Genomic DNA, 15,486 nt, shown 5'->3' on the forward strand with positions numbered 1-15,486 from the left:
GTTGCATTTTGGATCATGTACTAGATAAATAACCCCACTAAATGTAGGAGAGGATAATTTTTTTTTAGAAATTCAATCATTTTTTTAGAATTCCTTAAAAGCCAAAGCCATAATTGATGAAATATGTATATATATAAAAGATAGTAAGTAAAAATCATAATATAGTATTAAACTTTTTATAAAAATCTTTGGGTGTTTGGTAAATCAACTTAATAACTTAAGATGATTTAATAATTTAATTTAAGTCATTAAGTAAATTAAGTATGTTTGATAAAATAACTTAATGGTACGACTTAAAAGTAAAAAACAACTTCAAGTAATAAGTAAAATCAATTATCTTATTTCTAAGTTTACATCTTTATTTTATTATTTTACCTTCATTTACTCAAATTGTCTTCACCTACCTTCATTATTATTCAACCTCTTTTACTATAATTATATATATGAAGATAAATATGTCAATTTGATGATTTAAAAATATGTTTTAAATTAATTTTATCAAACAACATTAATACTTACAGTAATAATTAAGTAATAAATTTTAAGTTAACAATTTAAATATAATTTAATTTAAAATCAGCTTAAGTCATTACATAATAAGTTTTATCAAATACCCCCTCAACCTGGCCTTTGTTTTTTTTACCTTTTTTTTTGTTAAGTTAAAAATAACTTCTTAATATAAATTAATATAACTAGTTGATGTTTGTTTTTTGACTGAATAGAAAAAGTCTTTTTTATTTAGCTAAAAGTAAGTTCTTAATAACAAGTTTACTTTAATTATGTTAATTGATATTAACAAATTACTTCTAGTTGAAAGAAAAAAAAATTAAATATTTTTTTTATTCAATCAAAAAATAAACACGACTATTTCTTACATATGCATTAAATAAAAAATATTTTTAAAAGCAAGTTTATGAAAACATAATAAAATAGATTTATGTTTTCCTTTTGTATTTAAGAGCTGGTGAAAACAATTCTTACTTATTTTTTGAAAATTATCATGTATTTCACTTTATTTTTAAAAAATTGATTTCGGAGAATAACAATCAAATAGTGTTAATTTTTTTTTTAAAAAAAGAAAACCATTTTTAAATCAAACCGTTAAATAAACTCAAACATTTTTTAAAATTAAAAATCTCCCATACATGTCTTAAGGGCCAAATATTTGAAAGAAATGGTGGGAAAATTTTTTATCATTTTTGAATATTTAATATATATAAAAGAGATTCCATTGGATTAAAAAAAAAGCTCATTTTATTAAAAAAAAAAAAAAAAAAAAAGCTCATTTTATTATAAAATAAAAAAAAAAAAAAATCCTTCACTTGAATTTAGCATTTCTACCCTTTAGAGCAGCAGTAAATATAGACTATTAGCCGGTCTCTTCCTTTGCCCTGCTACCACTCTGAGCGCAGCTGAAGCCCTCTGCTTCAGCCGCCCAGGTAAATCTTTGAAAAGCCCCTTACTCCCTTCTTCCTTTTTCTTCATTTTTGTTTTTGCCTTTTCAATTTTGATGTCCAATTCATCTTTTCCATATTTAATCTCATCCATGAAGAAAATGCTTTTTTTTTTTCGTCTGTTTTTCAGAATTTATTTATCAAAATCATGAGTGCAAAGGTACATGGATCGAAATTCTAATGATTCTTTAGTTTTTTGTGCTTGGGGTTTGCAGTATCAATCAATTGAACCCATTTCTCTAGTTTTCTCAATCTTTCATGATCCTCAATGGCACTGGTGTATTTCCCCTTTCGCAGTAAAGCCTATGGGCATTGCTGGCGTGCTTTTTCTTCTTTATGTTCGCCGTCCCCATTTGTGGGAACTGGTATTGGTAATGGAGAAGAGTGTATTCGGTCTCAAATCGATATTATTGTATCTAGAATTCGTGAGGGAAGTAGTGATGATGAGGTTTTTAAGTCTCTTGTGCATGATGAAGCTTGTAATGCTATACCCATGTCTCAAAACCTTGTTGATGTGTTGCTTCATCGATTTAAAGATGATTGGAAGTCTGCATTGGGGTTGTTTAGATGGGCGGAGTCGCGTTTGGGGTATGAACATGCACCTGAAGCATATGATATGATGGTTGATATATTGGGGAAATTGAAGCAAGTGGATAAGATGAGAGCACTGATGGAGGAAATGCGTCAGGGCAATCTTGTTAGGCTTAGTACTGTAGCTAAGGCTATGAGAAGGCTGGCGGGTGCTGGGGAATGGGAGGATGCGGTGAGGGTGTTTGATGATTTGGGGAACTTTGAATTGGAGAAGAACACAGAATCCATGAACTTATTGCTTGATACCCTTTGTAAAGAGAGGAAAGTTGAGCAGGCCCGTGCAATCTTCTTGGAACTCAAACCACACATTTCCCCCAACACCCACACATTTAACATTTTTATTCATGGTTGGTGTAAAGCCAATCGGGTAGATGAAGCTGAGTGGACAATCCAAGAGATGAAAGGACATGGTTGCCGCCCTTGTGTAATTAGCTACTCAACAATTATTCAATCCTATTGCCGCCAAAGCAATTTCAGAAAGGTGTATGAGCTTCTAGATGATATGCAAGCTCAAGGGTGTGCGCCAAATGTTGTCACTTACACCACTATCATGTGTTCGCTGACAAAGGTGGAGCAGTTTGAAGAAGCCTTACAGATAGCTGAGAGAATGAGATCAGTTGGATGTAAACCTGATACACTTTTCTACAATGCGTTGATCCATACACTTGGGAGAGCTGGTCAATTAAGAGAGGCTGTTCGTGTTTTTGAGGTGGAGATGCCCAAGACTGGTGTTCCTCCAAATACGTCTACCTACAATTCAATGATTGCTATGTTCTGTCACCACTCTCAAGAACAAAAGGCCTTGAACCTCCTCAGAGAAATTGAAAATTCAACTTTTTGTAAGCCTGATATTCAGACTTATTACCCAGTGCTTAAGTCATGCTTCAAAACTGGAAAGATTGATAGTTTGAGCAATTTTCTGGATGACATGGTTAATAAGCATCATCTCAGTCTAGATGTCTCGGCCTACACTCTTCTAATTCATGGGCTTTGTAGAGCAAATAAATGTGAGTGGGGTTATAACCTCTTTGAGGAGATGGTAGGTAAAGCAATAACACCTAGATATAAGACATGTGCTTTGCTTTTGGATGAAATCAAACAGAAGAATATGCATGATGCCGCTGAGAGGATTGAAGTTTTCATGAAGCAAATGAAAACCTCCGAGTAACAAACATTTCAAGGTGAGCTTACTGATGCTTATGCTATTATCAAATGATAACTATATCTTCTTTTTCATTTTGCGTGCGCACAACATGCAAACCATTTTGTTTCATGCATGCCAAGTATATGATGTGTAAGGTCGAAGCAGCTCCAATCTCTAAATAAATGTAAATTGTGATAAGTACATGCAGTGCATTGGTATTAAAATATACATTTAGTTATGAGAACAAGGGAACACTAATTAAGGTTCGCAATTGAAATCTGGATCTAGATCGAAGAACAAGGGAACATTGATTACTGTTGGCATTGTATATGTTGGTAGAGCACATGCTCTGGAGGCAAAGCTGCATGTATTATTTTTGAAAATGAAGTCATAAATGTGTTTATGTGGAGTAATTTTGAAATGTGTGACTTCATGTATTTTAGATATGACTAAAAATAAAGGATTACGGATTTTTTCTGTACAGTATTTGGTTACATGTCTTGGCACTTTTACTGGAAAGTGCCTGCTTAGTAATTTGATCCATAAAGTTTATTAATATTTCCAATTATCAGTTTATTGATGTTCACTTGTTCCCCTAGATTGATCTAGATTATCTAGAAAAGTTATCATAAAATCTTCATGACTGATGTTCACTCATTCCTCTAGGTTGATCTAGACTATCTAGAGAAGTTTTCTCCAATTTCATATGACACTTTAAGTGCCTAAATTGAAGAACAAAGTTCCTTTGCAAAAGTGAAAAGATTTTCTGACCATGATATGAAGGCTTCATGAACTTTCCAGTGATTTAAATTTCAAACTGGAACAGCAGAAGGAAGAGGGTGATTAGGCTTTAATATCAGAGAAGTTTCCCTGTTCAAATATCAACATACAGGATTTGTTCTGTACATATTGCCATACAAATTCAAGACCCTGGGAAAGAGAATCCCTAGTAGATAAGTTCTGTGCTTATGGGAGAGATGAGACTAAGGGGAGGAAGAAGTCGGTTTGTGGTGGAGTCTAAGTTGTTTGAGATTGAGATTGAGGTTGAGGAGTCAGGTGGAAAGTTGAAAGGATGCATATGGGAGAAAAGTAGGGGCTTTGATTCTTGGATTAGATTTGGGGAGGCTAGCCTTCGTTGTCTTTTGGAAGGCGTTGAAACCTGTTGTAGAGAGGTGGATGATCAAAGATGGGCTATTGAATGGTTGGAGGGAAACAGAAAGTTTAGAATGGAGCGACGGTTGAACAAGGCAGGGAGGTTCATCCTATGCTCTGTCCGAGATATGGAAGCAAAAAGATACAACATTATCTTCCCTGAAGGGAAGGGTCAGGCCAGTGGATGGAACTCTTTGGCTATGAGGTTGAGAGGTCTTGGAGTGACACCAACAGAAGGACTAAAGATCACCAATGTGCCAGAGGTTCAGTTGAAGTCGAAGGGAGTCCTGAAGGTTCAGTGGAAGGAAAAGGGGGTGGAAATGAAGTCTTTTGCAGAAGCTGTTAAATCGACACCGAGAAGGGCAGGTGAGTCAATGTGGTTAGAGGTAGGGGAAAAAGAGGTGTGTGGTAGACTAGAGCATCTGAAACATTGTCTAATAGGGAGGTAGGGTTCTATCTCAGTTCCACTACCTGAGTTGGATTTCGTTAGGAATTGGACCCGCCATAATTGGGAGGTTAAGGGGAAGTTGTCGATTGCCGTGTTGGGTAGGGGTATTATGTTGTTCGAATTCGAGCAAGCTCAAGAGGCTGAGCGTGTTTTGGCCAGAGGCAAAAGAAGCATTAAGGAAAATTGGCTTATCTTGGACAAATGGAATCCTGAGGTGGGGTGTTCCTTCAAGAACTCCATTGCCGTAGAGACATGGGTTAGGGTGGTCGGGCTCCCACTCCATCTCTGGAGTCTTGAGGTGTTTAAAAGTATTGGAGAGGGGTGCGGAGGATTTATAGCAGTGGATGAAGGAACCAAATCCATGTCTGAGATGCAATGGGCGAGGATTTTGGTGAAGCGTGTGGATTGGGAGGTCCCTAACTCTGTTCATATAGTTTTGGGGACGGGGTGCTTTGCCCTTCATCTATGGTGGGAATCTGCAGGTGGTACCGGCGGGAAGCTCCTCCGGGAAGGGCGGGCTAAGGGCAGGTGAAAAAGTTGATGGGTCTCATCGGGTGGCTTGCTATGGGAGTCAAAGGAAGGGGGTGGAGCAGTTGGGGTTGCAGGTGGAGGTACAAGACGTGGTGCGTAATGGAGGAAAAACTCTCTTTCCCTCTGTTGAGGCCTCTGCAGAAGGGACTGATGAGAGGAGATGGGCTAGTGGTCCAGCCGACCTAGTGGAAGGGGGTAGGGAGTCCTCTCCCATCAGCATGGTCAACTGTGGAAGTGGGCTGGCAGGCCCAAGCAGGAGCTGTGGCCTTCCAGCTTTAAGCTGTGGGGAGGCCCAAGACTTTTGTCTTGAAAGCCGGATGGTATTGGGCCGGGTTCCAAGGCCCAATCCCCTTGCCTTAAGAGAGGGGGTGTCGGGTGAGGCCTGTGGGCCTGTTCAAGCTGGTGCTTTGAAAGATGGGGCCTTTTATGGAAACAAGACCCCAATCTCGCCTCCTAGGGCTCGGTTTCTGCAGTCGCCTCCCATATCCAGGGGCGCAAGTCAAGACGCAAGAGGAGAAGTCGATCCCCTCGTCGGGCTGTCCTCTCAGATGATGGATCGAGGGCTCTTGACTGACGAAGCTCTATGCGAAGAGGCCTCCAGGTACGTCGATCTCTGTCATATTCCTTTGGGGGGTCGGGGGTCTCTCTTCTTCTTCTTCTTCTTCTTTTGGACGGGTGACGTTGAATGAGAGGTCCATCGGTGTTTCGGTTTCTAAGGTCATCAAAGAGGAGCAGACTCCGTTGAGTATCATTCTAGCTGATGGTAGCAATGGGGTGCTAGCCTCTGAGGGAGAGAAGCCAGTGGCTGGAGAAGGTCCGGGAGGGGGGGGAAAGGTGAGTTTGAGGGGATGATTCAGGATCTGGATGGGTGCCGGTGGGACGACAGTTACCTGGCGAGGTTTAGCAAATTCTTGGGCTTCTCCACGAATGGTTTTGAAGGCAAAATTCTAAATTTGCTCCTAAGGACTAAGAGAAGAAGAGAGCAAAATTTGAAGAAGGGCACGTCAGGGACCACTAAGTTTGATAGGGAATTGAAAAAACTTGAGTGGTCTATCAATTATACCGGGGCAAGAAAGGAGAACTTTGTGGTCAAAGAAGGAGGGGTTAGAATCTCGACAGTTAGATGAAGCTAAAGATTTTATCTTGGAATGTCAGAGGGGCTAATGACAAAAATAAAAGGAAGGTTATCAGGGCCCTAATCAGATCGCAAAAGGTGGATTTGGTGTGCTTGCAGGAGACCAAAATCCAAGATATGTCCCAAGGGGTTATTCACAGTCTTGGCGTGGGAAGATTCTTAGGTTGGGGAGCTGTGAATGCAAGAGGGGCAGCTGGAGGGGTGGTGGTGTTCTAGGATAAGAGAGTGTTGGAGTTAGTAGGCCTGGAAGTGGGAATCTTCTCAATCTCGTGTCGATTCAAGAACTGCGAGGATGGGTTTATGTGGTTCTTCACAGGGGTCTACAGACCTACTATGAAAAGGTATAGAGAACCTTTTTGGGAAGAGTTAGGTGCAATTCGAGGTTTGTGGTCTGATCCCTGGTGCATCGGTGGGGACTTCAATGTTATTAGATTTCCCAGTGAACGGAGTAGAGTAGGAAGACTATCTGGTCCTATGAGAAGGTTTTCAGAAGTGCTAGATGAGCTGGCTTTAAGAGATTTGCCTCTTCAGGGGGGTCCTTATACGTGGAGTGGGGGGTTAAATGGCCAATCTAGGTCGAGACTGGATCGCTTCCTGATTTCGGAGGATTGGGAAAACCATTTTAGTGGAGTGTCTTAGTGCACACTCCCAAGGCCTGTGTCTGACCATTCCCCAATCCTGTTAGATGGGGGTGGAGTTAGGAGAGGTCCTATTCCTTTCCGTTTTGAGAATATGTGGTTGAAGGAGGAGGGATTTAAGGAGATTCTGAAGGGCTGGTGGCAAGGCTTTAATTGCAGTGGTTCATATAGCTATGTCCTCTCAGAAAAACTAAAGGCCTTAAAAGTTAAGCTGAAGAATTGGAATAAGGAAGTCTTTGGTAAAGTGGGGGTGAATTTGAGGATGGCTTTGGGCAAAGTTTCTTTTTGGGATGATCAGGAGAGGCAGAGAACGTTAAACGAGCAGGAGTTAGAGGCTAGAAAGGAGGCCAAGGAGGAGTTTAAAAAGTAGGCGATTATGGAGGTAATCTCGTGGAGGCAGAAATCAAGATAAATATGGTTGAAGGAAGGAGATAAGAACACGGGATTCTTTCATAAGATGACGAACTCTAACAGTAGAAGGAATTGTTTGAAAAAGATTAAAGTCATAGGTATCTGGCTTTCAGACGATCAAGATATTCAAAGGGGAGTGGTGAGGGCCTATCAGGATCTGTTATCGAATCCTGGTGGCTGGCACCCGAGTATGATCAACTTGGAGTTTGATAGAATTGGAAGAGAGGAGGCTGCCAGGCTGGAGGAGATGTTCTCCTTGGAAGAGGTGTATCTGGCCCTTTCGGAGCTAAATGGGGACAAGGCTCCTGGACCGAATGGATTTCCCATTGCCTTATAGCAGTTTTGTTGGGATTTTGTCAAAGACGAAATTATGGGCTTCTTTAAGGATTTTTTTGAGAGGGGGAAATTCATTAAAAGTCTTAACTCCACGTTTCTGGTTTTAGTCCCCAAGAAAGGTGGGGCTGAGGATTTACGTGACTATAGACCCATCAGCTTGGTGGGTGGTCTGTACAAGATTCTCGCCAAGGTTCTAGCCAATAGGCTGAAGAAAGTAGTGAGTAAGGTGGTGTCTTCTTCCCAAAATGCCTTTGTTGAAGGAAGGCAGATCCTTGACGCAGCGTTAATTGCTAACGAGGCCATAGACTTGTTGCTGAAAGGGGATGAAGCTAGTGTGTTATGCAAACTGGACCTAGAGAAGGCTTATGACCATATTAACTGGGATTTTCTGATGTCAATGATGCAAAAAATGGGTTTTGGGGAGAAGTGGGCCGGTTGGATCAAGTGGTGCATCTCCACTGCCTCCTTCTCAGTTCTGATTAACGGTTCGCCAGCGGGTTTCTTCCAGAGCACTCGAGGGTTAAGGCAAGGGGACCCCATTTCCCCCTACTTGTTTGTCTTAGGAATGGAGGCCTTAAACTGCCTCATTAATAAAGCGGTTAGGGGGGGCTTCCTATCCGGCTGCAGGCTAAGGGGAAGGGGTGGAAATGGGATTCAAGTATCTCATCTATTATTTGCGGATGATACGTTGGTCTTTTGCAAGGACTCCCAAGACCAAATGGTTGTTCTAAGCTGGCTTTTAATGTGGTTTGAAGCCATTTCTGGTCTGAATATCAACTTGGAAAAGAGCGAAATTCTGCCGGTGGGAAGAGTTGAGAATGCTGAGGTCTTGGCTTCTGAATTGGGCTGCAAAGTGGGTTCTCTTCCTTCCACTTACTTGGGGCTGCCTCTAGGTGCTCCTCACAAATTGGTGGTTGTATGGGATGGTGTGGAAGAAAGGATGAGGAAGAGACTCGCTTTGTGGAAGAGGCAATTCATTTCTAAGGGGGGGAGAATCACTCTCATTCGGAGCACTTTGGCTAGCATGCCGATTTATCTTATGTCCTTGATGCGTATTCCAAGAGTTGTTAGATTGAGGCTCGAGAAAATCCAAAGGGCTTTCCTTTGGGGAGGGGGTGCGTTGGAGAAGAGGCCTCACCTTGTAAAATGGGATGTGGTTCGCTCTCATAAAATGAAGGGTGGCTTGGGGATCAGAAATTTTTCTATCCTCAATAGGGCCCTGTTGTGTAAATGGAGTTGGCGCTTTGCGGCTGAAAGAGTCTTTTTGGAAACTTATTATCAGCTCGAAGTATGGGGAAGAAGAAGGAGGGTGGATCTCTTGTGAGGTTAGGGAAGGGTATGGGGTGGGGTTGTGGAAGGAAATTAGAAAGGAAGGCGTTCTGTTGTTTAAAAACGCTTCCTTCACTGTAGGGGATGGTAGAAGGGTGAAATTTTGGAAGGACATTTGGTGTGGAAACACTCCCCTATGTGAGGCCTTTCCTTCTCTGTTTGCCTTTGCGGTATCCCAAGATGCGTGGGTAGAGGATTGTTGGGATTCTATGGGGGATGCGGGGGGATGGTATCCTTGTTTTTCTAGATCTTTTAATGATTGGGAGCTGGAGGCGGTGGCGAGTCTCCTTTGGGTCCTTCAAGGAAAGAGGCTCAATGTTGGGATGGAGGATAGAGTGGTGTGGAATGCTTCTAAGAATGGGATTTTCTCTGTAAAATCCCTTTACAATACTCTTGATTCTGGTGGTGCAGTCCCGTTTCCATGGAGAATCATATGGAGCCCTTGCGTGCCTACTAAGGTGGGTTTTTTTGCTTGGGAAGCTTCTTGGGGGAAGGTCCTAACCCAAGATCATCTCAAAAGGAGGGGCTGGTCTCTAGCAAACAGATGCTTCTTATGTTGTGATGATGAGGAGACAATTAACCACATCCTTATTCATTGCCCCAAGGCGAAGGTGTTGTGGAATCTTATGTTTACGATGTTTAGGGTTAATTGGGTCCTTCAGGTCACGGTTAAAGACACTCTCCTTGGCTGGTCCGATTCCTTTGTAGACAAGAAGCGTGGGAAGATTTGGCGGGCAGCCCCCCTTTGTTTATTTTGGACGATGTGGAAAGAAAGAAATAGGATAACTTTTGATAATGAGGCTTTGTCAATCCAAAGATTGAAAACCTCCTTCGTTTGTAATCTTTTCTCTTGGACTAAGTCTTGTTTAGTTGGAGAGCCCCGCTCCTTAATTAACTTTGTAGATTGGTTGGGCTCTAATTGAGGGTTGGTGAGTGTATGCTTCCTTGTGCTTTTTGTTTTTGGGGCTTCTCGTGTATACTTCCTGTATGCTTCGGGTTGCCTTCTTGCTTCCCTCTTTTAATATAATTTTTCTGTGTTTATCTATCAAAAAAAAAAAACTTTCCAGTGTATCTGTACTCCAATTTATTTTTTCTATAAAATGCTGAAGCAGGTTAGAAATTGCAAACTGTATAGGAGGAGGAGCAGGGTGATATCCATGACATAATACACAAGGAGGAAGAGCAGAGGAATATCCATGACATTGGAATTGCTCAGAACAGGTCTACCCTCAAAACCTTTGGCATATATTTTTCAAAAATGTATAGGTGCATTTGAATCTCTTCCATGAAATGTGGGCCTTTTCTGAGGTAGGCCTTGTCCTATGAAGAGGATGGGGATAATGGAAAATTATTAAACTTTGTTAAAAGTTAAAAACAAAAGAATATAATTAGTTGACCTACAAATGCTGTAGAGAATAAATTTGCGGAAGTTGACATTAGAGAAAGGAGGTCACAAGGGACCCACTTGCTTAATCAAGGTAGCTTGGAGCTCTGCAATTGTTTAGTTATGTGCTACCTATATGAATCAGATTCATAAGTTTATGCAGAAGGCAGTGATGCCTATTAAACTCTTGAAATGCATCATATTGATATTGATATATATATGTATATATATATATTCATGATTGATTCCAGACCAGTTTGACTGGGGAATCTATATATTACTTTTTTATACACATATATAACAGGCAAAGATATTACTTCTTGCAGGTGTAAATAAATGGAATTCCAATGCACACTAAGGAGGAACTTGGGATGGTGGCTGGAGAACGTATACAACAAATGACAGTAAAGTAAAATGGTTTTGAGGGGGGAGGGGTCTGCAGCAGTGAAAGGCGCAAATACTGCAAAGATGTCAAGTTCACTGAATTTGTTGATGCGCCACTTCAATGAGGGAACAAATCTTTGGGCCTGACTATCCATAGTGGCATTGGTGGGTGCTTGATGAGGAACCTGCAATTAATGGACTGAGAAGGAAGAACATTGAGACCCTTCCTTTTGAATATCTTAAATTCATTTCACGATGGCCAACTGCATAAAGACTAAGAACAATGACTCAATTGCTGCAGAAGATATAATAGTGTAAGGACTATTTTTCTACTTATTGATTCTTATATTTCCCAATTTAATCTTTAACGTATCTTTTCATCAGCTGAAGGATGCACACATAATTATTTTCCTTTATGATTGTTAGTAGGCAATTATGTTGCAGAAAAACCTTGAAAAACACAATTTCCATTCTCTTGCTTGGCTGATGATGAAATTTCATGGGGACATTTTCCGAGATTTCTTGGTATTCTGGGATCCACGATTGTGCTATACGATCATATTAGTTGTTTGCAAGCAGCTGTAGCAAAATTTGATGGAATTCTTCTTTTTACTGATGACAGCACTTCTGTGTAGTGTCCATTCTTGGGATTTTCCTTTCTTTAGTCTCCATGTACACCTTGCAGAAGAGCATATGGAATGGTCAAAGTTATTGAGATACAAGTTGGAAGGTTCAATATTTTCATATGGGGTTGTTTAATCAGAGATTTCTTTAGCTGAGTTTGGCCGAGGATTGGAGCCAAAAGATTTTACGTGGGTAAAATTCTTATGTGTATGATTTCTTTTGATCTCTTTGGCGAAGAAGCTGTTATGATTGGGTTAAGGAGGCATAGGTTGAATTGCATTATGGGGTCAATTCATTCATCTGTCTCATTAATGAATCTGAATTGAAGCAAGACCTCTCTGTTGAGAAATTTAGAGGATGTTTGAGAAATATTTTTAAAGACAGTTTTTTGTTCTTATTAAGTAGAAAACTCTTTTCCAAATTCAAAAACACTCTTAATAATTTTTTGACAAAAAAGAGTTTTTTTTTTTTTTTTGAGAAATTCTTTCGAAAAGTAATTTTTTTTATAACATATATTAATTGTTTATGAGTCCTACGTTAAATAATTATATAAATATGGAGAATAATTAAAAATAAAATACTATAGATAATAATTGTTTTTATTACGAATTAAATTGGTTCATTCAAAAAATGATACTTTTATTTCCCGATAAAAGTATAGTCTTAATCTTCTCAAAAGAAATCGGGAACCTCAAATCTAAACTTATTAACAAATTCATAAGCTTGGAGAATCATTTGAAGGCCTAGTTGTAGATAGGAAGAGTTGCCAAGGCTAGTTGGGAGACTTATTTATTTATCTTATACAAAACCTGATATATGCATATAGCCTATCTAGTGAGTGTAGTATGCTACTTCATGCAATTTTCTAACACTTGTAGGCTTTACACAAAGGTTGGTATAAGGAAGACAAGCCTACCTTCTATGATGCCTGAAATCCACTCTAGACAAGAAAGTACTTTCACAAAAAAAGAAATTATAATAAAATGAGGAATTAAGTTTAGATGCTTATACTAAAGCAGATTGGGCTAGTTCAATGATAGACCACGAGTCAACCTTTGGGTATATACTATTTTTCGAGGAAAGTTGGTGACGTGAAGAAGTAAAAAACAAATTGTAGTTTCCTAGTCCAGTGCAAAAGCAAAGTTTAGAGTTATATGAGACAAGGAATCTGTGAACTATTTTAGCTAAAAATGATTTCTAGTGATTAAGGGGTGAAGTGGAAAGGGACTATGAAGCAATATATTGTGACTATAAATTATTATTAGTCATAATCAAGTTCAATATGATTGTATAAAACATGTTGGAGTGGATTGATGCTTTATTAAAGAAAAGCAAAACAATGTATTGACATCTACTCTTTATCTTTCAACTTTCAACAGTTAGACAACTTTTGATATCCTAATAAAGGGTCTATTGTTTCACTCATTTCAGAAGGTAACTAGCAAGTTGAAAATGAACAATATCTACTCATCGACCTGAGGATGAGTATTGACATCTGATTAAAAACACCATGGAATTAATTCCTGTATTAATGAGATTGTATAGCTTTATGGAAATTAATGCCCCAATTTTTGAAATTTTGTAGTTGTATACTTTCTTGTTTTATTTTTCTGATTTTTAGGAATTAACCAACTTCTTGATTTTGTGTGATTTAATTTCCTGATTTTATAGGTTGTTATTCACATGTTTAATGTGGGGTAACAGGTATATTGGTATATGTTCTTGGATTCTTGTATGTAGGTATATAACTCAAGAAGTAACTGTTTCAAAGAATGAGCACATAGTGAAATGAATGGTTTGTCTAATGATTGATGATCTAACTTGTCGAATTCTGTAACAAGGGGCGGTTGTGTCTCAGTGTAACCCAGAGACATGGGCTAGGGGAGAATATTCTTGTGTGGATCCAAGTCTGGGACATGGCCAACTGGATAAACTATAAAGACTGAGATCAGGTTGTTTCCAGACATTGAAAATAGTCATCATGTTAGCCACCTGTACGTGCCTTGACTCAGTTGGATCAGTTTGAGGTTTAGAAATTTTGAATCCACAGCAAATTAGTGTAGGAGGAACCACTGTTGGGATGACATGATAGCATCAGGTTGTTTCTGGTGGTCCAGCTGTCACAGAGATATTGTTGGGAGGATTTTGGTATAATTTCAATTGATACTGAAAAAACAAGAATGTATGATAGGCTTGTTGATGGACTCACCACCAGTCATTGGATGGGTTCGTATTAAGGTTCCTTTACCTAACAGTCTGGTGAGGCCTTCTTTATAGCATTTAGGTTATTGTGAGTAGAAGAATGGCATGCTAACAACTGAATGGATGGTAAAATGAGGCCAAACATAAGGTTTATAGCTGTGGGATTTCTTAAAAGAGGATTATGTTTTAGCTTTTGGTATATTGGTAGGGGATTAGGCATAAGTTTTCATGAAAAGAATGCCATGTGGTCATTCTTCTTCAGTTGCAGTTGCTTTGATTCTGTTTGACATCTCATGAATTGAATCATTCTATTTGTATTTCACATAGCATTTGATAGAAGTTGGTTGAATCATGATGGGAAACTACTAAATTTGACCAAATAGACTCAATATCAGAGGAGGATCTACATAACTCTCACTGGAATACAAGAAAACTTGCTGTTCGTCCTGAAATTTTCAGGCTTTCCCATTTCTCATTATTTTCCTGGAGGGTATGTATTTTAGGCATGTGTGCTTAGGTCTTTCACATTCAGAATTTGAGCATTTTGAGACCCTCATTTCAGAACTAAGAATATTATGCGAAAGAAAAAGTAACTTATATCCCTTTTCTGCTTCTCATGAACTATAAACCTTGAAGTTTGAATTACAGATATGGGCTTAGAGAACATGATGACCTAACCAGAAAAAAGTAAGAACTAGTGTTCATAAAGTGGGTAACCATGACTGTCCCATGCATGTTAGGCTCTGGTTGATATTGTTATATGACTTGTCCTTTTCTACTGTTGATGTGGACGTAGTACAGACTTGGATAATATAGAGGTGAGTAATGCCTCTTTTTTTGCTCCATCATATGTGAGGGGAACGTTTGTTTGGGTATTTGAAGGGAGAGAAATGAATGATTGGAGTAAAAGGAGGAAGCATGCACGAGTGATGGTTGTGGTAGTCTATGCTAAGCTCAATGGGAGGCCAACCCTGGTGGGGTGAGGGCCAAAAGAGCCAAAGCTGGTAACCACATGGGGCCGGCCTCCCTTTGGATTACTATATTGGAGGAATCTTGATTCTTATCCATCTTAGCATGGCCCTGCGGGTTAAGACAAACCGCTCAAATGTCCTGTTTGAATCAGTGAGTGTTACGTTTGTTCTTTAGGCATCAAGGAGAACATTATCTCAAAAGTTCTGGCTGGAAAAAGCTACTGATAATCAAATCAATCAATGAATGAACATTAAAATTCAGGTCATCTCATTGATATTTTCATGGGAAAAGGACTTTTTTTTTTTTTTTCCTCTTTTCCTTTTCCCCTTTCCCCCCTTTTTATGCTGTTCTAATCTCTGTTAGCGGGACATTTTGTGCTTTTGTTGATGATGGATGACAGATAAAAATCTTGCGCCTTCCTACATCCTAATCAGATGGGATAGTAGAATCTGACCAGCTGAATAGGACAAGTAAGAGCCTCAGGCTCAGGGTCACCCTTTGGACTCATATGTAGGTGAGCCAAGGGTTTTGGAATGTTTCAGAAATACATGGAAGAGTGATAAATACCATTTAGCTTGTGCCCATCTTACAAGATCAGGAAAGTTTATTAGTTCTCAAACCACCCATCCACCCATCCACTGATCCACACACCCTCACCCAAGAGCTTGTAAAGCATTATATATCTTCCTTTTCTGCAATCACACTTGCGTTCTCCCCAAACCCCTATGCATTCTCTCCCTTTCTCTGCTTT

General features: G+C 39.4%; 1 protein-coding gene across 5 annotated transcripts; it reads left to right on the forward strand.

Moving 5' to 3' along the window:
* Nucleotides 1–1,341: 1,341 nt before the first annotated feature.
* Nucleotides 1,342–11,455, forward strand: LOC100264769 (pentatricopeptide repeat-containing protein At3g04130, mitochondrial). Of its 5 annotated transcripts, none has more exons than XR_786664.3 (4): nucleotides 1,342–1,439; nucleotides 1,670–3,226; nucleotides 10,282–10,390; nucleotides 10,880–11,455. XR_786664.3 is itself a non-coding variant. In XM_059741740.1 (3 exons), the coding sequence occupies exon 2, from the start codon at nucleotides 1,723–1,725 to the stop codon at nucleotides 3,211–3,213; it is 1,491 nt and encodes a 496-aa protein (XP_059597723.1). In that variant the 5' UTR covers nucleotides 1,348–1,439; nucleotides 1,670–1,722; the 3' UTR covers nucleotides 3,214–3,226; nucleotides 10,880–11,455. The 5 variants fall into 5 exon arrangements, 1 of the variants encoding a protein (XP_059597723.1); XR_786665.3 differs by having other exon boundaries at nucleotides 1,351–3,226; nucleotides 10,880–11,251; nucleotides 11,364–11,455; XM_059741740.1 differs by lacking the exon at nucleotides 10,282–10,390 and having other exon boundaries at nucleotides 1,348–1,439.
* The last annotated feature ends 4,031 nt before the right edge of the window (nucleotides 11,456–15,486 follow it).

This window comes from Vitis vinifera, chromosome 1 (genome assembly GCF_030704535.1).
Source record: "Vitis vinifera cultivar Pinot Noir 40024 chromosome 1, ASM3070453v1".
In the NCBI taxonomy this organism is placed as follows: domain Eukaryota; kingdom Viridiplantae; phylum Streptophyta; class Magnoliopsida; order Vitales; family Vitaceae; genus Vitis; species Vitis vinifera.

Excerpts from the sequence above, each read along its gene's own strand:
- LOC100264769 (XM_059741740.1), top strand. The coding sequence starts at position 1,723 with ATGGCACTGGTGTATTTCCCCTTTCGCAGTAAAGCCTATGGGCATTGC.